General features: G+C 38.1%; 1 protein-coding gene across 38 annotated transcripts in view; it reads right to left on the bottom strand.

Annotated features, from left to right (window-relative positions):
- SOX6 (SRY-box transcription factor 6) overlaps positions 1 to 25,341 on the bottom strand; it is a 473,353-nt gene that overhangs the window by 270,562 nt on the left and 177,450 nt on the right. For 35 of the 38 annotated variants that reach the window (XM_075065133.1, XM_075065127.1, XM_032799217.2 and 32 more), the window contains 2 exons: positions 24,888 to 25,131; positions 4,172 to 4,382 (listed from right to left, as the gene is read on the bottom strand). In XM_075065133.1, the coding sequence (XP_074921234.1) occupies positions 4,172 to 4,382; positions 24,888 to 25,127 (451 nt within the window). In that variant the 5' untranslated portion in view covers positions 25,128 to 25,131. Of the gene's footprint in view, positions 1 to 4,171; positions 4,383 to 24,887; positions 25,170 to 25,341 lie in introns of all 38 variants that reach the window. The other 3 variants (XM_075065135.1, XM_075065131.1, XM_075065138.1) reach the window with 1 other exon arrangement.

Genomic DNA, 25,341 nt, shown 5'->3' with positions numbered 1-25,341 from the left:
AATGAAAGGCCCTCCTCAAAACACTGTGCATTTCCTTGTATAGAAAATGTAAATAAGTTAGTATATTGAAATTATCCAAAACTCTTAATGTTTGGTATGGCTCAGTTAAATTAGACACCTGGTTTCATTTCTGACCTCTTAAACTGCACGAGAATACATTTCAGCAAGTCTTTATGTACTCAGCTAAGTGACTTGTTAACACTGAATAGAATTTTATTATTTTTATATTTAAATTCTACCACATCTATTTTCTTTCCATATCATTACAAATTAAGTCACAGGCTGTTTTAATGTACAATCTGTACAAGGACTGGGTTGGGAACTCATTATTATTTGAGTTTTGCAGGTGATGGTCTTTTTCCAAATTATATGTAACTCAAGAAACTGACCTAAGATATGTTTAGTCCTGCATGAGGTGCTTATGTTTGTAGTGTGATACACAAGGCATGATATTGGCTGAAGCACTATTATTAAAGAAAGATTAAAACAGCTGTACATTATGCTGAAGCATTCACTCTTTCCTTTACAGACAGACGGTCCTGGATTACAAGCAGCACTTGACCATTTAAATCACGACAACAACCAAATTTAACCAGCTGGGCCATATTCTCTTAGGCAATGCCTGTTGACCTCCTCGGTCGCAGCTGCTCAAATGAAATTCTGATTAGACAACTTATTTTCAGAAGCCAAAGGACTCTGATTAAATATATTTATTTAGACATGATAAAGTCTTTAAACTCATATTCATTTTCTCACAATTACCAGTTGTCGTGGGGCCCAGAAGCACCATATACAGGGATGGCTGACATTTTATATTTGAAAGCACACAACCAACTATGAAGCATTTTGCATTGGAGGCTCACGCTAATCCTAGCCCATATTCCTCTGGTAGACCAGAAATTTTGTGAAGTTAAAGGAAACATTGGGGGCATTACTGGTCACAGCAAGGGACTGGGAATCAAGAGCTCTGGATTTATTTCCAGCTCTGCTACCGACTCACTGCATGACCTGGCAATAGCCATCTAGGGTCTAATCCAATTGGTCTGTTGATTTAATGGGAGTAGAACAAGAGTCTATAACCTTCCTATGACTAAGTTTCCTCCATGTAAAACTGTAATAAAAGACTATTTACCTACCTCATTGGAGTGATAAGAGATTTAATCTGTTTGTAAAGTCCTTTGAGAAACACAGAAGAAAAGACCCATCGAATTAACTTAGTAGTATGCAGTAGGAGTTAATGCTTCCTCTCCATTAAATTAACTGAATTATTGTATTATGATGACTCTCATTAATAGACAGTAGCTTTTGGATGTTCTGGACTAGGAACACTGTTGTACTAGGTCATGACTATATCAGGGCTCAGTATGACCCATGCATAGGACTCTTCAGCAGCCCTGGCTGAGTATCATCTTCAGAAGAACTATCAACTTACTCTAAACAAGACTATTTTGATGGTTATTTGCTGAAAGACAAACCTCTTTGGCCCAGCTATACTTAGGCGATTATTAGGTCATTTAAAAGAAAGGGTCTGCTACAGGACAAAATGTGTTTATTAACCTATGTTTCATTCCTGCAATTGATTCAATGCAAAAACAGCAAAGAATCCTGTGGCACCTTATAGACTAACAGACGTTTTGGAGCATGAGCTTGCTCCAAAACGTCTGTTAGTCTATAAGGTGCCACAGGATTCTTTGCTGCTTTTACAGATCCTGACTAACATGGCTCCCCCTCTGATACAATGCAAACACAGGGTCTGCCCATACATAGTCAATTGCAATATTTAAAACATGTAATCGAAACCAGTTTTTAAATGTTCCTTTTATTCAGATCAAACAAATGTGAAAAGTCGTGGATTGCCATTTTGCATTACGCATATGTTTTTCAGGTAAACACTGAAGCAGATACATTCAGCATTTTGCTATTTCACATGCACAAATACCCAAATCTACCACAACAATTACAATCTATTTCCACTCAATATAAAAATTAAAAATATCTGAGATTTTGGAGCATGAAACACATTGCACAACTGCAAAGATTTGCTGCAAATTAATTTTCCATAGTCACTGATTAAATCACAGTGCAAATTGATGCCCAACAATTATTTCTTGCACTAGTCAAGTGACCTTTCTCTGCAAAAGTAGCGGGGCAAAAATAATAATTTAACATGAAGATGTGGTCAGCCACTTTTGTGCCAAAATAAAGAGGCATTAAAAGGAACAGTGCTCCAGCATTAGCTGTTCCTCAGAAAGCAAGATTTTATAAATCATGCAAACACTCTTCCTCATGGGAATATGGAGAATGGAGAACTCTTACATTCGGTAAAAAGTGGTCTTTTTTTGTATAAAGTACCTCTCTAGATTAATTAGTATATACTAATAAAGAGTGAGGACAGAAAAGACACCAGCATTAGTAGGAAGAGAAGTTAAAGTGTTTAACCCATCACATTATAATATTAACTGTAAACTGTCTGATGTACATTTGGTTTTACACTCCACACAATGTACTTTTGGAAAAGTTTTAGCGGTGGTGTCACTATGATCAAGAACAACTTCAAACTCCAGCAGCAAGTCTGAGCCAAGAAGCCTTTGATTAGCATGGAGTGCAGAACAACTGTTAACTGACTGTGAAAAAAAGATTTTGCCAAAGTAAAATTTAAAATAGTTTCCTAGTCTAGCCATCAAACTTAAGAGACAATTTTTAAAAGAATGATCTTTACAGCTGAAAACAGACAGATGGTTCTCAAAAATCTGGGACATTCTTTGGAGATGCTTCTCCAGCTTAGGAAAGGACACCTATAGAACACAGTTAACTATGTGCCTGTCATTTAAAAACTATGCCAAGAAATGTAAAAACCTTCACATATCTACCTCCCTGCATATTTTCCCCATATTTAAATAGGTTGTTTCAGTTGTAATGGATTTCTGCTTTGCTACACAGAGCCTGAAGACCTCACCATATACCCTTAAAAGCCTGTGAGCCAAATCCTCAACTCCAGAATGTTACAGCCTCCTTAATCCTGAAATACCCACTAACTGATGGGGGAGATGGAAGACTCTGCAAGTGTCCTGCTTTCGCATGTTTTTTCACAGATTTTTCATTGCAGGGGCCAGGATTGTCCCACCGCAGAACCATAACCATGTCTACTTCAGGATCCTCTGACTTCCTGAAAGTTTGTTGTTGTTTTGCCAGAACACTCCCTAAGCAGGAATTCCATGCACGGAGGCCAAATAGGAAAAGCCTAAAGACATAGAACTGTGGATTCTCCACTGGAGTCTAGGTGAAGGAATATTAGGTTATGAGCACCCGTTGCTCTAACTCGCCCTCACTCTAACATACAACCCAACCACCTCTTCTTTAATACAGATGCTGTGCAAGTCTCCCCATGGGCTCAGGGACTGGGCAGATGGCGCACAGAGGCCGCTGAGGCTTCACTACACATGAAACATGTAGAATCCATCCATGTGCAGATCTAGAAGGATGAACTCACTTCCCCAGTTCTATTTAGTTCTTATTCAGGTAAAACTCTCATTTAAATCACAGAGGTTTATGCTGATTAAGAACTGAATATAAGGTGATTCATTGCCTCATGATTTATCCCTATTTTTGTATTTCCTTCTCACATATGCACATATGTTTTATAAAATCCATTTCTTCAGCCACAGATCTAGATATACAGGTCAGAGCTAACTCCTCCTTAGCCTTAGAACAATTGCCTACGTTCCTGGCTGCAAAATTTGTTATGAATAAAGTGAAGAAAGATGACAATTACTGAGATAAAATTAAATAACTAATGTTTTTCTGCACTTCTATTGTTTAAAACAAATATTTTCACTTAAAAGGAAAAAAAATTACTAAAATATATCCATGAACATGATGAGACCAGCTAGCAATTCATCATAATTTTTTTAATAAGCTGAGGCATCATCTAAGCTTAAATCTTTGCTTTGACTCATAGGCACCACCAAAAATTCAGAAAGTTTTAGAAAACAGAGATATCTGTCTAACATGCCTAATGGATCTCAAACTGCCATTGCCATGGTAACTGTGAATAACTTTTTTCCAGTTATTGCCAATTATGCACTTCTCTGACTCTTGATACCCCACACATTCTTTAAGGCATAGAACCTGCAGGAAAAAATATATTACAACAGTCTTAGCCCGCACATACCTTCCTGTTCAGTCTTGGTCATTTCCTCTAGTTTCTTCTGTTTCAGTGTGTCCACCACATCAGCAAGGCTTCCCTTGCGGCGTTCTGGAGTTCCAAAATTAACACTGGTCATTAGCTCACTGCGATCGCGACCTCCTTCGTCGGGCTTGTGTGGTGAGGTAGAGGTATTCCGGAAGGAATATAGGGAACATAACTTATTACTCTCTGACTCCTGCAAAAAACAACAACATAACATGAAAACACAAACTATTCCACTTGTATCTGCAAAATTTGGATTAGATGACAAGTGAAGGTATATAAATATTACAGTGAGCGGTTTACAACAGTAAATTAGGCAACTGTCTCTAAATTCCATGCTAAGGAATGGTTCTGTTACCGTGCACCTGAAGGGATCCCCTAGTTCCCCAGGGCAAAGTGTAATTTAAGGAAGGTGGTGGTCTTATAGAAGTTTAGTTGCCTTAGTTACAATGTTTGATCATGCCCCCGCCTTACTTAAAGCCTGCTTTGTCCATGATTCTCAGCTTTCACACTTTCCCCTTAAGATACAGAATATTTCCTACTCAAAGAATGACAGATTAATTTTTTTTATGAGAAACGATCTATTGCCATTTGTTTCAAAGAATGCTTTAGGCCTCTGGACTCTTCTCCTGGTTTGCACAATTTGCATGTTGATACCTTACATGTAGTATCAAAGAAAGCACAAGCGAGATCAAATTAAAAACACTGGGCAGATCTTCAGCAGGTGTAAAGCAGCACAGCTCCACAACTTCAAAAGAGGTAAGCCAATTCATACTAGTTAAGGATCTGGGGTCCATTGCTTTTATAGGGCTGGAAGGAACCTCAAGAGGTCATCCTGTGTAGCCAACCATGCTGGACATGGCGGCTGGACAAGGCATGGCAGGACCAAGTATACCTAGACCACCCGACCAGTGTTCGTATAACCCAGGGGTAGGCAACCTATGGCACGGGTGCCAAAGGCAGCATGTGAGCTGATTTTCAGTGGCACTCAAACTGCCAGGGTCCTGGCCACTGGTCCAGGGGGCTCTGCATTTTATTAATTTTAAATGAAGCTTCTTAAACATTTTAAAAACCTTATTTACTTTACATACAACAATAGTAGTTATATATTACAGACTTATCGAAAGAGCCCTTCTAAGAACATTAAAATGTGTTACTGGCATGCGAACCTTAAATCAGAGTGAATAAATGAAGACTCAGCACAGCACTTCTGAAAGGTTGCCGACCCCTGGTATAACCTGTTCCTAATAACCTTGAATGAAAAATTCCACTATCTCTTTTGGAAGCCTGTCACAGTTCTTAACTATCCTTATAGTTGGAAAGTTTTTTCTAATATCTAACCTACATCTCCCTTGCTGCAGATTAAGCCCATTACTACTTGTCCTACCTTCAGTGGACATGGAGAACAATTGATTACCATTCTCTTTATAACAGTTCTTAACATATTTCAAGATATCACATAACTCCTCCCTCTTTGGGGGGGGTCAATTAACCTTTCCTTATAGGTCAGGTTTTCTAAAACTTTTATTATTTGTATGGCTCTCCTCTGGACTCTCTCCAATTTGTCCACATCTTTCTTACAGTGTGGCACCCAAAACTGGACAGAATATTCCAGCTGAGGTGTCACTGGTGCCAAGTAGAGCAAGACAATTACCTGACATGTCTTACACACGACATTCCTGTTATATACCCCAGAATGATAGTCTTTTTTGTAATTGCATCTCATTGTTGACTCTTATTTAAATTGTAATCCACTATAATTCCCATATTCTTTCCCACAATACTACTGTCTAACCAGTCATTCATAATTTTGTATTTGTGCATTTGATTTTTTTTCCCTAAGCACAGTACATTGCACTTCTCTTTACTGAATTTCATCTTCTTGATTTCAGACCAATTCTCCAATTTTTCAAGATCATTTTGAATTCTAACCCAGTTCTTCAAAGTGCTTGCAACTCCACTCATCTTGGTGTCATATGCAACTTTTATAAGCAAACTCTCCACTCCATTATCCAAATCATAAATGAAAATGTTGAATATTAGCGCACCCAGGAAAGATCTCTGCATGATTCCACTAGTTTGACAGTAGCACATTGATAATTACTCTGAGTACAAACTTTCAACCAGTTATGAACCCACCTAACAGTAATTTAATCAAGACCACATTTCTCTAGTTTTCTTATGAAAATATCATATGGGATTGTGTCAAAAGCCTTGCTAAAATCAAGATATATCACGTCTACTGCTTCCCCACTAGACCAGCAACCCTATCCAAGAAGGAAATTAGGTTGGTTTGGCATGACTTGTACTTGACAAATTCATGTTGGCTTTAACCTGTTCTTTCCCTATTCTCGCTTGTGCTCCTTCTCCCCTGTTGTTAATATTAATTCTGTTAAGCATCTGGTCACAATTAATCTTTCTAGTGAAGACTGAGGTAAAATACGCATTAAACATCTCAGCTTTCCTGATGTCATCTGTTCTTAGCTCCCTTTCCCCACTAAGTAGAGGACCTACACTTTCTTTCATCTTTCTCTTGGGCCTAATGTATTGATAAAACCTTTTCTTATTGCCTTTAATATCCCTTGCTAGATATAACTCATTTTCTGCCTTCACTCTTCTGACTTTGTCCTTACAGGTTTGTGTTACTATTTTGTATTCATCCTTAGCAATTTGTCCACGTTTCCACTTCCTGTATAATTCTTCTTTGATTTTCAGGTCATTAAAGAGCTCCTTATGGAATCATATTGGCCTCTTACTAGTCTTCCTGTCTTTGCTTTGCATTGGGGTAGTTTGCAGTTGTGCCTTTAATATTTTCTCTTTCAGAAACCATCAGTTCTCCTGAACTCCCTTTACCCTTAGATTTTCTTCTCATGGGACCTTACCTACTAGTTCTTTGAGTTTGTTAAAATCTACTTTTTTGCAGTCCATTGTCCTTATTCTGCTGCTTTCACTCCTTCCTTTCCTTAGAATAATGAAATCTATCATTTTATGATCACTTTCACCCAAATTTCCTTCTACCATCAGATTCAAAGGAATCATAGATTATTAGGGTTGGAAGGGACCTCAGGAGATCACCTAGTCCAACCCCCTTCTCAAAGCAGGACCAATCCCCAAATGGCCCCCTGAAGGACTGAACTCACAAGCCTAGGTTTAGTAGGCCAATGCTCAAACCACTGAGCTATCCCTCCCCCAAGAAAACCAAATGAATACACATAATTACACTGAATATATGATATGCATACAATGCGCACTCATGTATTACTCCTTCAGTCTTTAGGTCATGTCATTTTCTTACAGAACAAAGATTAGAATGCTTCTGATATACATAACTGGAAGTAACTTTACAGACTTAAACAGATAAGAATGAGCAAACAAATGAATTTTAAGTCAAAAATAGTCACGTATACTGATATGCATGAGTACTGGGATTGTGTACACCAAATGGAGTATTTGCATAACTTACACAATGAAAATTATACACTATATCAAAAATAAATATGACATGTTTTTGGCAATCGAAAGAAATTAGTATTTTGCAAAGAAGCTAAAAACTAAGCACCAATAAGCTGCTGTTAATTTCTTCCTTTCATTGCTCTCACCACGTTGCCCACCTTTGAATCCCTTAATTGGTTTTTTCTCTTGCTGTATTAAATTCAAGCTCCTCAGTCTCCTGTCCAAGGCCCTCATTTACATCTCTATTCTCATTTCCTCTTAGTACCATTCACTGAAATGGATATAAAAGACTGGATTCTCAAAACTCCCTCTTAAAACCTCTGCACCAAAAATTACCCATGCCCTCCACTTCCCCAAATTATTGCTCTGTGTTTTAATTTTGTTGGTTTTATCTAGATAAGATTGTGAACAGTCTGGGGCAAGGAACATGTCTAGAAACTCTATGTTTTAAGTACTATACATACAATAAAATAATACTGATAATAGTAATATATTCAAGGCTTGATAGAAAATGTGTTAGTACTATTGAGAACCATCCCCCTAATGCCATTGCAAATGCATACCATTCACAACAATAATATCCTTACTACCCTTTGAGCTGAAGTAGTACAAGGTAGAATATTTACTGTGAAGTGTTCCTGGTGAAATAGAAGTCTGAAGAAAAAGGTATCTAGACAAAGTTAACAATGGCAGACATAAAACCCTGCTCCAGCCTAAATGGGATTAAGAAGTAGCTGTGCAAAACTGCAGAAAGAACATACAAACAACGAACAAGCAGGGCAAGGTCTACTGACGACCAAGAAGATGGTGATGACAGATCACCATCTACCAATGTTCAACATGGCATTATTACCATCATCTACAAAGGTGGGAATATTTGATAGCTATTCTGAAAATGTATTTGTCCACTGATGGGGTATGCTCCACATACTTACTCTGAAGGGGTTAATGTAGGCCAGATGGACCAATTAACCCTTGTAGGCTGCAAGTTGGGGGATATTTGCACTAAGAGCAGAACCCTAATTAAGGGAAGCTCACCTATGGAGGAACTTCTGTAAAATCAGGGAGCTGGTAGCAGAAAGGGTACTGCAGGGAGGAAGCTTCAGTCACTCTCCCTGGGATAAGGTAAAGAAAGAGGCTTAGGATGGAAGATGGAGGGTTTATCTAGCAGACCCAGGAGATAGCGGTTTTGCTAGGATGGAGAATCTGAGCCTTGGATAGGCAGAATAGGAGAGGAAGAGGAGCAGGAAGGGAGAGGCAGCATTTGAGGTAATACACACCTTGGCTGCTATGGTCGAGATAGGGTCCTGGACTAGAACCCAGAGCAGAGGGTAGACCTGGGTTCCCCTATCAGCCACTGAACAAGCGACATAGCCGGGGCAATGATCATGAAGCATGTCTGGGACCATTCGTCCCAGTCACTGAGGGAGTGACTCAGCCAGGGCAGTAGACTTAAGCACTGCCTAGGACGCTGTAGAGGAGTTTGACAGAACCTCAGAAGGGGAGGACTATTGTGAGTTGGCCAGAGGGCTAAGCCACAAAGACAAGATGCTATAGCTCCTGAGGAGCAAGAAAGGAGCTGCAGAACAACACAGTGAGACAACAGACCTAATCCTCAGAGGGAGGGGAATTAACACTATCACCCAAAGGCAAGCTCCATGGCCACTGCTGAAGCACCAAGGCTGCAGTAGGCCTGTCAACACTGTGCTCCATCTTCAAGGACTGGGTGTCCAGCTGGTGGATTTGCAAAGTTGCAACACCTCTTAGCCCCAAAATCCCCTCTGAGCAGCCATCCACACAGTCTTTCTCTACACATATATTGGGTTAGTGCTTAAAATGTACCATCTTCCTGGGGTTTGCTTTTATTGTTAACAAACATCAGTATAACAGTTAAATACATAACTGGGTTCAAAAAAGAATTAGATAAGCTCATGAAGGATAGGTCCATCAATGGCTATTAGCCAAGATGGTCAGGGATGCAATCCTATCTTCTAGTTGTCCCAAAACCTCTGACTGCCAGAAGCTGAAACTGGATGACAAGGAACAGATCACTCAATAAACTGCCCTGTTCTGTTTATACCTTCTGAAGCATCTGGCACTGGCCACTGTCAGAATATAGGATACTGGGCTAGATGGACCATTAGTCTGACCCTGTATGGTCATTCTTATGTTCTTAACAGCAACAAAAAGCAAAGCATAAATTTCAGCCTAAACCCACTCCCAAAGCCTGTTTTTTCCCTGCAAGGCTTCTCAGTCAGTCCTAATTCTTTCTGACCCAAACCCCACTGAAGTCCTTAGGAGTCTTTCCATTACCTTCAATGGGTTTTGCACCAGGCCTTCAGAGAAGGAAGCTAACTTTAATTATACCTCTAAGATGGAGATAATAGACTCACCTGATCTATAGAGTAGGCAGAACTAATTTAGAGTTCTAGCACCTAACATGGTGCCACCTTGTTACATGGTGCCACCTAACAGGTCCCACCTTGATGGCATACATGGAATGAGTCCCACACAGATGTCCCCTGGGGTGCAAAGGTTGAAGCCTATATATGTTAATTTCTCCAAATCCTACCACCACTGAACGGCATGTTGAGCTGAACCACAATGTTTGCACTTTGCCCATAAACCTAGATGCCCACAAAGGGGGAGGGGCAGGATTTGCTCCTGTGAAAATGTATATATTTACTGGGTAGAGAAAAAGTCTCAACTTGTGAGCAGGAAAATTGGGTTGGTTCAAGTAGTTATAAACCACTTTAGGAGAAAATCCTCAGAGGAATAAAAAACTGTGTTCCCAGGACTTGATGGCTCTGGAATCTCCAGCACTGGGATCAACATGAGGCTACCCCATTCGCAGTTCCAAAACTAAATTGGCACTTTAAGACACCCCACCAAAGATGAGTTCCCAAAACTCATTTTCCTCCTAAATTAGCAATTGGAAGCAGAATAGCTGAGGAGTCAACAGGAAAACTGCACAAGCTGAAAGATATTCAAGGGATTAAATGGGCAAATGGAAAGACTGAAGACCAGTTCAGTGTAAATACCTTATCTTATAATAGCAGAACTATGTTAGAAAAATCTAAATGGCCATGCATTTGGGACAACAATTTCTGAAAGACCCTAGCAATAAGAAAGATTACAAAGTTAAAAAGGAAAAGGCTAAAAAAGACATTTTTATAGCTATTCCACTAGCGTATCCTGTGTATCTGCAACTGACTACATTGTGTGCATTCCAATTGTAAAAATAAGCTGATCTCAAGTAAAAAAGTGAACTGGACAGTGGGAGAAAGAGTAGGGCAAGGATGGCCTTTTAAGGACATTTTCACTGGGACGATGATCCACCTATGAGATCCGCTATTTCAAAGGAAGTTCCTACTACAGTAATGATTTATTACTTGCTCAGCCAAGAAGTAAGTTCCTGAAGGACTGACTGCCTTTTCATTTTTTTCTCCTCTATGTCTCAAAAATCAGTTTTAATAAGAGCATAATGAGCTTTTAGTAGAAATTCGGGAGATAAGTGTGTAGAAGGCTACTGTTCCTCCTCCCATAAGAGGAAAAGGGGAAAATAGTTCTCTTGAAGGTACAGAGAATTCTGCAGAGAAGGAGATCCTACCCTTGTCTGGCTAGCTAGCTTGATCTTCCTGGTGTGGTAAGGAGTGTCTTTATTTCCCCCGAGTCAGAATCAACTTAAATGTTGCCCATTGGACAGGTTTTGCAGAGCAGAGCAGATCCATAGCGCTGATGAGAATTCCTAGTTCAGTTCAATTTCTGTCAATACTGCTGAGTTTAACTTATGATAGGGGGATGGGCAAAAGAATGCGAGAAGCTGGAAACAGGCAACGGGATGAATCGCTTGATGATTACCAGTTCTGTTCCTTCCCTCTGAAGCATCTGGCATTGGCCACTGTTGGAAGACAGGATACTGGGCTATATGGACCTTTGGTCGGACCCAATACGGCCGTTCTTATGTGAATATTAACTGAAGATATTCAGATACAGTCTGATGACCAAATACAGGCAGTATTCAAGCTGCTCAGGAAACTAGTCAATTGATACAATCATAAACATTTATTTTTTTTAAAAAATGGTTCTTTTACCAAAAATTAGATTTCCTGACTAAGCTGGAAATCATATCTTTATATGCATTTTCCAAAGTATAACATTCTAACTGATTTCACTGAATAAGGATTTCAAGGTTGGGTAAAAAGACAAAATAGTGGAAAAAAGCTAAATAGCAAACTTGCCGTCTATGCAGAAAAGGTGGATTTTATACAGAGTGCACTTTAGCAACCAAAAAATGATGAAAATCTGGTATAATGAGCCTACAACATTATTAAATACTGCATTAATGTTAATTCAATTCCAAATCAAGAAATAGGAAAAGAATATTAAAATTTATAAATACAAAAATATTATTTCCTCTTGCTAAGAATCATATTTCTCTTCTAATGGGAACAGAGAGTTGAAAAAAACCCACAGATGTAAAATGGTGACTGTGATTCAAACTACTCCTGGTAAAAGTATCATTTACTACAAATAATATAGCAAAGTCCACTTTTTCTTTTCACTTTAACCTAAGCTGAGATCTGGTAGAGAATGCTCACTAGGCTTTTAATAAAATCCTCCCACTCACATATTATTACTAGTTAATAATAAAGGAATTATACATGTTATATCAGACTATAGAAGCAGTGCAGAATTTTTCTGATCCTGAAACATGGCCTGTTCATTACCTAAAAATCACCCGGAAAAGGTGACATTTCAGGAAAAACTCTTAATATCAGGTTCAATAAAATTGGCAGATGGCTTATAATAAAAAGGTGCATGATAAATCGTAATGCCCTAAGAAAGACTTTGTATTTAAAACAGTTTTCCCCCATTATTTTTCCCCCAGTTTTATGTATGTTTTTAAGTTATCAATTGAGGGTTGACAGTATTTAAAACTTAATTGTCATGCAACCTAGAAAGACAGAGATCCAGCCAGGACAACTGAAATTCAACTACTTAGAGCCCAGTGGGGACACCCATTAACCTGTGCTTAAAAATGCTGGGTTTTAATAGACAAAGTAGATATTGAGCCATGATCCTGCTCCCACTGTTGTCAATGACAAAAGTCCCATTGCCTGCTATACACCTCTTATTTTTGCCTGGTTGGAAAAGGCATATCTGCTGTGGCCTGTGCTCATACAACAGCATCTTGGTCCACAAAATTTTCAAAGACATTTTTCACTTTAGTTGAAATTTCTAAGTTTTTTATTTTTAAAAATTAAAATACATTTTTGGTGAACATTTTTGGTTTTCAAAAACCAAACTTTTTTTGTATCAGTTTTTCATTAAAAGATTGAAAGCATTTTGTGGGAAAAATTAAAAAAATATATATATTTTCAAAATTTCCAGCAAAAAATAACAGTTTTATTAAAAATGCAGTTTTACCGGCTGAACTGCAACACAGTCAGTCCAATCATAGTAGAAAAATATTTAAAATATATATTTATTAGACAAAATATTAATTTCCTTGCCAGGCCACGGCACGTGCAAATAAGGATAAAAAATGGCCCCAAAATGTCTTAAATGAGATAAACAATTCAACCTAGCCTGGGCAAAGCACCCTTATACTAGATAAAATATCCATCTATGGTCATAGAACCTGAATCTCTAAATTGACATTGATGAAGTCCAGGAAAATAAAATAATTTTACAGAAGAAACTATCAATTCATGAATGCTACAATCACTACATATCGAACAATCAAGGAAAGGGTGGTTGGTACACAAAAATCAAACCTTCAGTAAGCCCATAGACTGCTGCCCTAATGCACAGGAAGACTGATGAGGAAGCATCTTTTGTGTTGTTGGTACAGCATAGTACAGGCTTTCTTGTGTAAATCCTTGGCCCTTGTTATACCTGGCAGTAACCTTCATTAGCTAATTACGGGGCATAATGGAGAAATATGTGGCACTTTTACAGGTCTTCTCAGTCTGGGAAGGATAAACAGTGATTGGCCTCTTGGGTGGGTCTTTTTGGAGTTCCTGTGAATGGCCCAAGCAAGAGAAGTTCTGTCACAGGCAGAAACAATGTCGGAACAGTTTCATTCTATAATCCCAGCCTGAAGAAGAAGAATGAAAACAGGCAGTATGTGTTATGTACTCCTTACTCCATATTGGTTCTTTTAAAATCCTTACACTAGGGTAATATGTACAAATGTTTTGGCACAAATTTTACACTGAGCATCTGAGGCATATTTGGTAAAAATCTCCACAAAACATATTTGAAATTAGTACTTTTCAAATTTAAATAGTTAACTCTAAAAATAAAATTAAAATTAAATAAATAAAAGCAGTTAGACCATCTTAGATCAATCATCTACTACATTTCATATTTTAAAATCATTGTCGTTCTGAGTTATGGCACATAAGTAGAAAAAATCTTAAGCCTTACAACACTTTTTATTTTATTTGTGAAAAGATGGATTTGATTAGAATTTAATAACTACAATTTTCTCAGTATTGAAAAAAAAAAACCTCTATTTTTTATGTGTCAGATTCTAGCACACTTACTTTTGTTAAGTTGTCTGTTATTCTGTTAGTAGTCCCATTGGTTTCAACAGGACTAGTCATGGATAAAGTACTATTCCACATGTATGAAAGTATCAGAAACTGGCCCAACATCCCTGACCTCAGTGTATAAAGACAGTTTTACAAAGCAACTAAAGTGACACTTCTGAAGCTCTTTCATTTCTAAAACAGAATACACACACGAAACGACAGTTCCATCTCTGAGAGATTGTAGGGCAGAACACAAAGAAGAGAATGTAACTGACACCATGCAACATACGGTATGTTGATATATCTTACTTTTAACATTAAAAAAAAAATAAAAAGACCCTCCTCTTACGCTCACTGATTTTCATAGACACTATCAGGTGTACTCAGTCTTCCGTACAAACACATCTCCCATTAATACTAACAGAACCCTATATTCCTATTTTAAACATTAGGAAGGAAAAATAGATGCCACATCCTGGATTCTGCAGCCTCACAGTGAAATGGATCCTGCAAACTTAGGGTGAAATATTCCAGCTTCATCTGCTGAAAGCCCAAACCATACTGGAATTATTGTGATTCTGCCCTGTTGTTGAGGTGGAAAGCAAAGGGTTACATCTTGGGACTCTGCAGCCTGGTGCATCCCACAGAACCAGACACCATGGTAGTTCTCTATTAGGGACTATGGTGAAGGCTTTGAGTGGGTCAGCAGTTTGGTGAAGTGCGTGAATCCACTGGTCACAAACCCTAAGCAGGAAAAATACAGAAGCCTGTGGTCACTGATAGAGGACCACTCCCGACCTTTATTCTAGTTCTTATATTTTGCACAGAGGACACATATTTTACCCTCTATGAGAGGAGTGGCAATACTTATTTACCCTCTGAGCCACATGCAACAATCTTCAGAAGTTTGAGAACCGCAGGACATGCAAAACCTGCACCACAGGGCAGCACCTGCCAGGGCACAGGGCTTCTGCCCCAATGCCCCTCCATGGAGATAAAGTCCTTAGACTCCCCACACTCTGTAAGACAAAAGCCCCCAGTCCCACCACCCCAACACAGGGCAGAAGCCCAGTCCTACCACACTGATGTAGGGCAGAAGCACCAAGCTTCCACCCCGTCCAGTCTGGTAGCTGGAGAATGAGGGGCACATGAGGAGCTCCACAAGCCGCACTTTAACTATAAGAGACCCGCATTCAGCTCGCGAGCCACAGTTTGGCCATGCCTGCCCTATAAAGATGGGAGGAGGAGCAATATTGTGGACAAAAATAATAGGCAGAAGACTCCAGAAAATCAGGGGAAAGTGTTAGTTTATAATGTAAGAATTTAACTTTAATTACAAATGTTCAAACTTTGATTGTAGGCTGCTGACTGTCAATCATATCTTGTTCAATAGCCAACAAGAAAACACAAACTGTTTCCACTGGAGTTCAACAAAAACACTAAGATGAATGGCCAGAAAAAAGTGGAAAACAAATATTAGTAACATAAAATGTGTTCATTGCATTCCTTTATTTCCATGTGGCTGAGGCTTTTCTGTTATAAAGGGATATTTATCAGTCTGTGCATTGAATGGGACACATGTAAACACCCCAGGAAAGTTGGATATCCAGAGTGGTTTTTATTCCAAGTACTAGCAGCATGCTGGTACTTTGAGCCAGATTGGAGTTAACATATAATGAAAACAAATGTTAACAAAATCATTTCCAATCACTATATTAAAGGTTTCCCTTTTTAAGAGCTCTAATGAAACAGAATTAAGAGAAATGAAATGTCTACATGATCATTTCTAATTTCCATCTGATTATAAAAAAAGTTTTATTAGGAAAGATTTGTAATTTATATTTAAGGCTTGAGAATGACTTGCCAGGAGCTATTGAGGGAACATCATTTGTAAAGCCTAGACAATTTATGCTAAGTGAGAAGACAAATGGTAACAACTGGGCTAAAATCTGAAGCCTTTTCCTCTGCATTTACTCAAGTAAAACACCCATTACTCACTCAGATCTGCCTGATTAAGGACTGAACATGAACTGAGAACTTGGATTTAGCCCTTTACCAATTACTAAAAAGTCAATAATATAAAATAAAATAAAATTCACCATGTATCTTATTCTAAGACAAAAAATAATGGGCTAAAGTAACAAAAAAGAAATTTAGTTTAGATAAAAGATATAAAAGTTGTGCTGGATAAGACTCAGTCTAGTGAGTTATATATGGCACAATGAATGGAACCATTCAAGGCAATATTAGATATGTGTGTGGAAGGAAGAATACAGGGTCTTTCCTGTTTGATTTAAAATTTAATTGGCCAACCAAAGCAGTCCCTTCCAACTAGAGATAAGCAAAACTGGAGAAAACCAAAACCTCCACATAATATGAAGGAGCAAAGGCAGAGATATAAAAATTACCAGTTTGACAGGCATTCTGGTCACATCCCAAAACAGAGAGAGGTTTCAATATAGTCAAACACAGTGAACGATCATTGAGGTGAGGCAATAAACCCGTCGTCAGATAATATCCTGGCCATGTTTTGATGCATAAGAGTTGAGTGCGATAGGATTCTCTTGATCTTCTGAATCCAGTATTGTCATCTGATTGGATTTTAGGTTTGGCAATACAGAACCAACACCTTTCAGCCATGTTGTGGCCTGGCCTTAAACTTCAGTTAAATCTGCCCTTAATAAGAAAAAGTTAATGGAAGGAAATGCTACTCACTATTAGATAAGGCATGTTGCAGGGTATATTAGTTTGTCACAAGTATATAGTCCTTCACTAGTATCTATTAAGTTATATTGTGCTCTTGTTGGTTTAAAATGTTAATTTATACTCTATGTGGCACTGAGAAGTGGAGTGCCATACATAAGCAGTGTACTTTAATGAAATATCTATGGAATGAGACAGAGTTCAATCATTGTCTGATCTGAAATTGAGGAGGCCTTAAGATCAGTCTGAATACTTTCTGGTGTATACAGACAGACACTTAAATATTTGCACTCTATGTACTTTGAAGCAGCCAACTAAAGCAAAGGTTGTGTGGTTTGGGAATAATAGATTACTTGGTATACACTGAACCTGCTCACAACGGGCTTTTTTACAGGTCCAATTTAATGCTAACTGTACTGTAAGTTTCAGAATAAAAACATATTTTAGCAATATTAAATACACATACGTTTGTACACTGTGACATGTCACATGCTACATGCTTTGTGTGTGTCTTTTAGTGTTTGCAGTGGAACGTGTGCAGAAAGCTAGCCTGATGCATAAAATACTTGTATTTCTTTAAGGTAAACACTGCTGAAACATTTGGGACATTGAAATAAAAACAAGACATTTATGAGACATAAAGGTATCACATAAAACTGCTGTGAATTAGAAGAACACTGGCTGAATCCCAGAACAGATAATCCTTATAAACATGCAGGAATGTTGTAAACTGTATGTGAACGATCTTATGTTCATATGACACAGTACCTTAGGAGATCCATATTACACTGACTGCTGTCTAAGTCCCAGTCACAGGATTTTCATGGCCTCAAAGATTAAAATAAATACATGTATCTTTCCTGCCTCTATGAAGACATTTTATGTACATAGTTTTATTATACTGAACAAAGATACCAAAGACTGATTTTTCTTGAGCTGTCAAAGTACAAAAGAAATGCAAAAAGTCCTTGCACAGATGTAGTACAGTGCTGAATTTTATCTTTTGGCAGGTGCTCAATATGCAGCCCACATAATCACATGTTAATGACTGGAGTGTGTTAATCAGCATGCATACCTGATTCCTTCTTGCCCAAGGAAAAAAAATCAAACAATTTATAGCATGTTAATGCTTCTACTTTTGAAAAATACATTGTAAATATACAGAACTGGGGGAGAGGGGGATTTTTCAAACACTGCTTTATAAAGAGATGAAATGGTCAAATAAAGGGTCTATAGATTTGGACTGACCAAGATAAAAACTAGGAGTCCTCTGTGAGGTATTCAGGTGGTGATTAACTCAGTTTTAATAATATTCTTCCAAGAACATAGAGAAAATATTTAAAGCAACCACCTAAGTTTTAAAAATGTTTTACACAGCATCAAGAATAAAAATAATACAATAACTAGTGTACCAAAATAATAATTATCTGATTACCCACTAAACAAAGTTAATCACCTGTTTAGTTATCCTTACAAAACACGTTATCTTGCACTTTATTGAGGGAACTATTTTGTTTTGTTACTTTTAATTTAAAAGGTAAACAATGTTCTACTCATGATTCTAATATAACCAAGGCCCCAATCCTGTAAATATTTGGACATGTGCTTAACTTTATGTACATAAATAGTTCTACTGAAGTCAAGTTAAGCACATGCCTAATTGTTTGCAGATCACAGACTAACATAAAAAAAGGGATCCAGAGCCACAAAGAGCTTTTAAAAAAAATACCATCTATCTTTTTTGCATTATAGTTGCCCATACAGATGCATATAATAATAGAGAAATAGAATGAAGCATGTAATTTTTCTTTTAGTACTTATTATTTTCAACAAAGACTTTGCATCTGTGTAATTGAGTGTAAAGTGTTTATCTATCTGGACGTTTATTCCATACTCATCACCTGGCACCCTACAAAGATTATCATCATTGTGGATTTGCAGTTGATGCTCATATAGATGCGCACATACAAATAACAGTTTACCTGAGCAATTCAGCTACTGAGAACTCTTGCAGACCCTGAATTGGAGGTTCAGTTTATACCTGCATCTACCTACCAAGTCAATTAAAAATGTGGGTATTTTTAGATAAATTATAACTTTGACTTTGAGAATTTGAAGCCATTAACTGATATAACAACATAATACCAAACAACCATGACAAAGCTTAATAAGTCTGAAAATTATTGAATTATCTCTTCTGAAAATCCAGAGCTGACGTACATTTCTTTTAAAGTTAAAAACTGCTTTTATACTAAGGGAAGTCTAGTATCGTTTGTTTCTGGTTATCAGCAATGAGGCATTAAGGCCTACATAGTTCCACCAACTTCTGTTATCTTTCTGACATTAATAGTTTTTCTGAGGCTATAGAAAGTTAAACTGGATAATTGTTGGCTTAAAAAAACTATGTAAAAGATAACAAATAACAAAGATAACAAATACAATATCAGGTCTATTCTCTTCTGTGTGCAATATTCCCATCAACATTGATGAGAGTCATGTGCACAGACACAGCAAGAGCTGCAGACCTATGAGCTTGCTTAACATGAAATCTGCAACAATAACAACATCAAGATTATGTATCTATGTAAAATATATGACAGTTCTCTCATTTGACATATAACCTAATGAAATCAATCCCCGTTCCAAATGCAATCACCTCTGTTTGATGATATAAAATATAGAGGATAAAATAGCACCCCATGGATGTAATAAGCTTGTAATGCCATAATGTGTTTGCCTTCTCATGCACAAAGTGCCCGTGTCCCAGATAAAACTATCCTTTGGACCATATTCTGTGCTGTGTAGATGAGGGGGAAAAGAGGTCTTTAAGCAACTTTGTATCTTATTAATCATAGAATATCAGGGTTGGAAAAGACCTTTGATCATCTAGTCCAACCCCCTGCTCAAAGCAGGACCAATCCCCGGACAGATTTTTGCTCCAGGTACCTAAATGGCCCCCTCAAGGATTGAACTCACAACCCCTAGGTTTAGCAGGCCAATACTCAAACCACTGAGCTATCATTCTCTCTCAGAGGCTCTCTGCTCCAGAGGCCAGTATAGCTCCCTGCATAAAACATAGCCCGAGTAGCTCATCTCCCCATGACTTCCTATGGGCTACCCACACATCTTAGCACAGCTGTAGTGCAAAATGCTATGGCACTCCCTACCCCCTGCTCCTGCCACATCTTATCTCAGTCCCTCCCCTGCCATGCCTCTTCAGCAGGCGCTGCAAGGAGTGGGGCAAGAGAAGCTCCTGTGAAGGGGGAATTCTCCCCAGGGCCATTACTGCTCCTTTACAGACCATATACACCACTAGAGTGTCATATAGAATCAGAATCTCGCCCTTTGTTCTCCTCCCACATGTATTTAGCAGAGAAGATCCTGCAACATGAAGTCAGACTCCAGGTTTAATTCAGTTAAAGGTTTGTGAATTTAGAATCCCACTGCAGGCCCAACTCTAATACTCAGAATCATGGGAACATACCATACAATTTGTCATGCTGGATCAGACCATTTGTTCATCTATTCTTGTGGCCTGTCACTGACACTGCCTATACCTGATACTTCAGATTAAGGATAAAAGCCTCATAACTGACCTGGGTAAATTGCTCAAGGCTCTACATGGGAGTGGGTGTACAGGAGAGGGAATTGTTTCCTGGCCCCTGCAGTGAATGAAGTGTGAATCATGATTTCACCACTTTTTTAGCATGGCTAACTACCAGTACAAATATTGGTCATAAAATTATCCAGCTACTTTTTAAATCTAGCTACAATATTTAACACTATGGTCTTCCTCTCACTCCTCCCCATCCTCTATCACAAACTGTTCCTAATCAGTTTCCACAAGGAAATCATTTTTCAATGCAATTTACAAGCTTTATATGTGCAACTTGCTAATCCCTCCCACATGGGAGAATGCAGTGCGACTTCTGTACCTTCAAGCTCACACAATTGTTGTAATTTTTCCCCATTCCTTAAGTTTGAGGCAGTTGGGGGCAGAGGGCTGTTTGGGTTTTTTGTTTGTTTTTTTCCCTCAGAAAGGGAGAATTTAGCCCTTCACATAGGAACAATGTTTTTTGCTAGCAGATTTATCAACAGAAATAAATATCCACACCTCCGGCCATTTTTATTTTAAGTTAAAGTTAGAATTATAGTGAGAATGTCTCCAGCTCTGCAATGGAACATTTCAGGACCAAATCCTTCTATAGTTCAATTCCCGCTCACCCCCCTCTGTAAAATCAAATGGGTGGGTGATATGATACTTGTAGTATAAGACATCACAGGTCTGACGTTACAGTTGTTACACATTGCTGAATCTGTCAAATGAAAAGGGAGCACAAAGGGAATCTCCAAATGCAGCTGCTATTTTTCATTTGTTAAATCCTTTTATTACACATATAAGTACACAGCTGGGAAATACTATAGAGTGGGAGTTAAAACAAAATATTTTGGCTTCCAGACATTCAGAATACACAAAGGACTCAGTGGAAAGCAATGTCTGATATCAAAAGGGAGTGAAAGTTTGAAAACATTTCTAGCCAGCATGGGTTTGGTTTTTTTTTGAAATGATAATTCAAAATGTTGTTTAAAAGATATCTTATATTACAGAAAGTGTTGCATTCAATAAATTCTGGAAACAACTTCTTCAATATTTTCTTAGACAAATTTTCATATTATAATATCTATTTTCACTAAAGAACCATATAGCCCTCATCTCTGCACAGGGCTGCATACTGTATACTGCATATACCAAAATTCCCACTGATCTTTGGGAGTCTTGAGAGTACAAAGAAGGTAAGGTTGCACATTTAATTAGATAACACACTAAAAGCCAAATTCTTCCTTTATAGATATGAATGCAATACCCATTGAATTTACCACCCTGTAAACAGACAAGGCATATTAATGGTGCATTTTAATCCCAGAACCCCTGTTTTTTTTCAGAGTAAGAGGGTGTAAGTAGGTGCCTTTCCCAACCTGCTTTACAACATAACCATCACTCTGAAGTCAAAAACTGACTATCTTTCATGGAGTTCGGTTTTATTAACAAAGAAATTAGCAGCATTCAGCTCAAGCAATTTCCCCAGGTTTAGCAGCTTCTACAGTTCCTATCTCATAACTGCTCAGCACATCCCCATCCTTTCTCTAGAGACTTATTCAATCCTGATATAAGGAGCTGGAGTAAACAGCCACCTGTATCGGTGAGTTATTAGAACTCTCTTAACCTTTCCCCAGCAAGATCAGCAACTGCTAGTAAGTTGGGTGTTTCAAGCAAACAGAGACAACTAACAGGAGTAAACGAGATTTGCACATAAGGACCCAGGGCAGAATTTAGCTCTTTGTCAAACATATTAAATAAGCTGTTCTGAGTGACAGCCTCACCTTGTAAAAATTATTTTTAAAAAAATGAAGATTTTTCACAACTTCTATGTTACAATCATAAAAGTAATGTTCCCTAAGCTATCTCTGGTTCCACAGAAGATCAGTTGGACCATCATTGTTGTGTTTGTTTTAAATTCAACTGACCTGATCTAAAGCCTTAGAACTTCATTTTCACTTCTGGCCAAACCACTTAAGTTATACCTAGTCTTTCTTAGGCAAAAGTTCCCACTGATTCAGTTGAGCTGTGCCTGAATAAAGACTGCTGGATTTCACCCAAGAGAGTTGTGGGACCAACTAATGATTTTCAGGAACTTTATCAAACTGTATGATGTGGTATTTTCGGAAACAAGGGAGGAAAACCAGAATGCCAAGTCACTCAAGCAAAGTTCATGCACCTGTTTCTGAAACATGATAGGCAGGAGAGTGACTTGTGGCTGTTCAGTCTCCTCAGAGGTACAGCAAATGTTGGCATGAAAGTGTATCATTCCAAAAGAGAGAAAATGGAAATTACATTTTGCCATTATAAATGTAAAATCATTTTAAATTACTGTGTACGAGCAGGATGTTTGATTTTGACTGAGGTACTAATATATTTCTCAGCACACAGCCTGAGTATATTGCCTGTGCCCTGTGGGATTCCAGGAAGGTTGAGAATTCCTTCCTCCCGGATGACAGAGTCACTCCATGACTGCTACTGCTGCCCTGAGGTTTCGACTCCCATTGCACATATGTCCCACTCTGGAATGGGTGGGAATGGCTCATAAGAACAGCCATACTGGGTCACACCAAAGGTCCATCTAGCCCAGTACCCGGTCTTCTGACAGTGGCCAATCCCAGGTGCCCCAGAGAGAATGAACAGAACAAGTAATCATCAAGTGATCCATCCCCTGACACCCATTCCCAGCTTCTGGCTCAGACTCATCTTTTTTTCAACATATCTGATCAACCTAGCTGTGTCTCAGTTTCCCTGTCTATAAAATGTAACTAACTGATAATTACTGTGATATGTTAATTATTGAATGTCTTGAGCACATATGCAATTAAAATGAGGTTCTATTCCAATATCTAGGAATTTTCTATCACAGCCATTACCTGGGTAATTATATATAAATACATGTGCTCTATGATCATTCTGTCTTTACAAACAACAGAAAATGTCGCACATAATTTCAGTTAAAATCAAGGAGACTTTCGTCTGTTTTGCAACTGAAGCATCAAACTCTTAGCGACTTTTTAAACCCTAATCTTGCAATGAGTTATACACAGACTCAATTTGTGGCTTATTGCTTAGACATCATTTTCCTGCTCTATTTATATAATCTGAATTCATCCCAATTAATTTAATAAGTGTTATTAATACTACAGAAATACTGTGGTATTAATACTTTGATACTTCCCAGCATCAAACATATGAATGATTTAAGTCTCCCAATATCTGTACAGGACAAATCATTATCATTATGTTTCTAACCTAACCATGAAATAAATGCATTATTATTGATGAGTATTTAAATGGATTACGATGATGGTAGTACTTAGTTTTCAAACTTAAAGAAAAAAATAATTCTTTATAGATCTGACAAAATCACAAGAGCAAAGAAAAGGCAGGCCTTTCACTTTAGCTTATTTGTGTGAATTTAGCGCTTGTGAAAGGCGCTGGTTTGAAAACCAGAGTTCTCTATCCACAGAACAGATACAGTCAGAAGCAAATATCCAGTCCATACACCTTGATTCTGCTCAGCATGGGCAAACACACAGGTAAGAAGTTCATTGAATCTCCATGTGCATTCAGTTTTTAGCACTTCCGTTGAGACTCCCAGTCAGTTTCAATCATAATGGTGTTTTTGTCACATGGATGTCTGTCCAATGGGATAGACAACACCAAATTCATCTCATATAAACCACTGAACAAATATTAGGCAGTGACAACTTTTGGCCACTGCTAATCTTGTTTGTATTTGAACTGGTGATCTAGAGCACGAAAGGCTTGATATGCAGTTAACAATCTCAAACTATTTGCCCTTCACAAAAGGCTACCATTTCCAATAAACATAATGAGTTGTGGTACCAGCCCAGATGTTAGCCTCTGTGTTCCAGTGTCAGACTATGAATGTTCTCACTCTGATGGGTTTCAGAGAGAAAATTAATATTAAATTTATTATTTGAAGTTAAATATGCACTGTAGACAAGGGAAGGCCCTTCTTTAGAAACATATTCCAGTTTCTTTCTGCCTTCAACAGCTCCTGTAGCCCAATTAGATGACGGACAGTCATGAGCTACACTCTTCTTACTGAAATTAATTTGCAAATATATGAGCTAAAGAGGTTATGACATAAATCAGGGGATGACTGGAAACATGATGAATAGATGCATTTCCCTCCTGAAGGTGAACTCATCATATGATCTCATTCATACAGACCTGTATACTTAACAAGATTATACAATTATAATTTATAATTATTCCATATTGATGTTGATCAGTTACTATGCCTGGCATCTTACCAATTAGAAAGTTTCACATCTATAAAGGGTTGCACAGAATAGGCCCCTCAAAATGAGAGGTGAGGAATCTTCTGAAATACTAAATTAAAAAAGCTGCATATAAATGGGAAACTTACCATTCTATGCTGGGCTGAGATAACACTGTCCCAGTCAGCGTCTTGTTGGATGGTGGTGACCAGAGTCGGTAGCTCGTCCGAGTGAGGTTTGTTGTGCATTAGGGTGTGTAAAGGCAGATGGGAGGCCACGTGATGATCATTGCTGCCCTCTTCCTTGTCTCGTGATGCTAAATCCTGGGTCATTGCTTCCTCTCCATCAGCTGCACAGGCAAATGGAGAGGTGGCCTGCTTGGAAGACATTCTTCTGCAGAACAACAAAAGAAGGCAGGACATAAGATTTTACTATTGAGTACTTGGATGAAGCTATAGATCAAAACATGAAAATTGGAGGCAGACCCTTATGTACATGAGTAGTCCTTTCTCATTTAGGTAATCACACTGTAATCAGTAGGACTACTTGCAGGATTAAGGGTTTAGAGGATCTAGATCTTTGGTCATTTAACAGGTTCCTCAG

Source organism: Chelonoidis abingdonii, chromosome 4 (genome assembly GCF_003597395.2).
Source record: "Chelonoidis abingdonii isolate Lonesome George chromosome 4, CheloAbing_2.0, whole genome shotgun sequence".
In the NCBI taxonomy this organism is placed as follows: Eukaryota; Metazoa; Chordata; order Testudines; family Testudinidae; genus Chelonoidis; species Chelonoidis abingdonii.
This window is presented reverse-complemented; position numbering and strand designations above follow the sequence as displayed.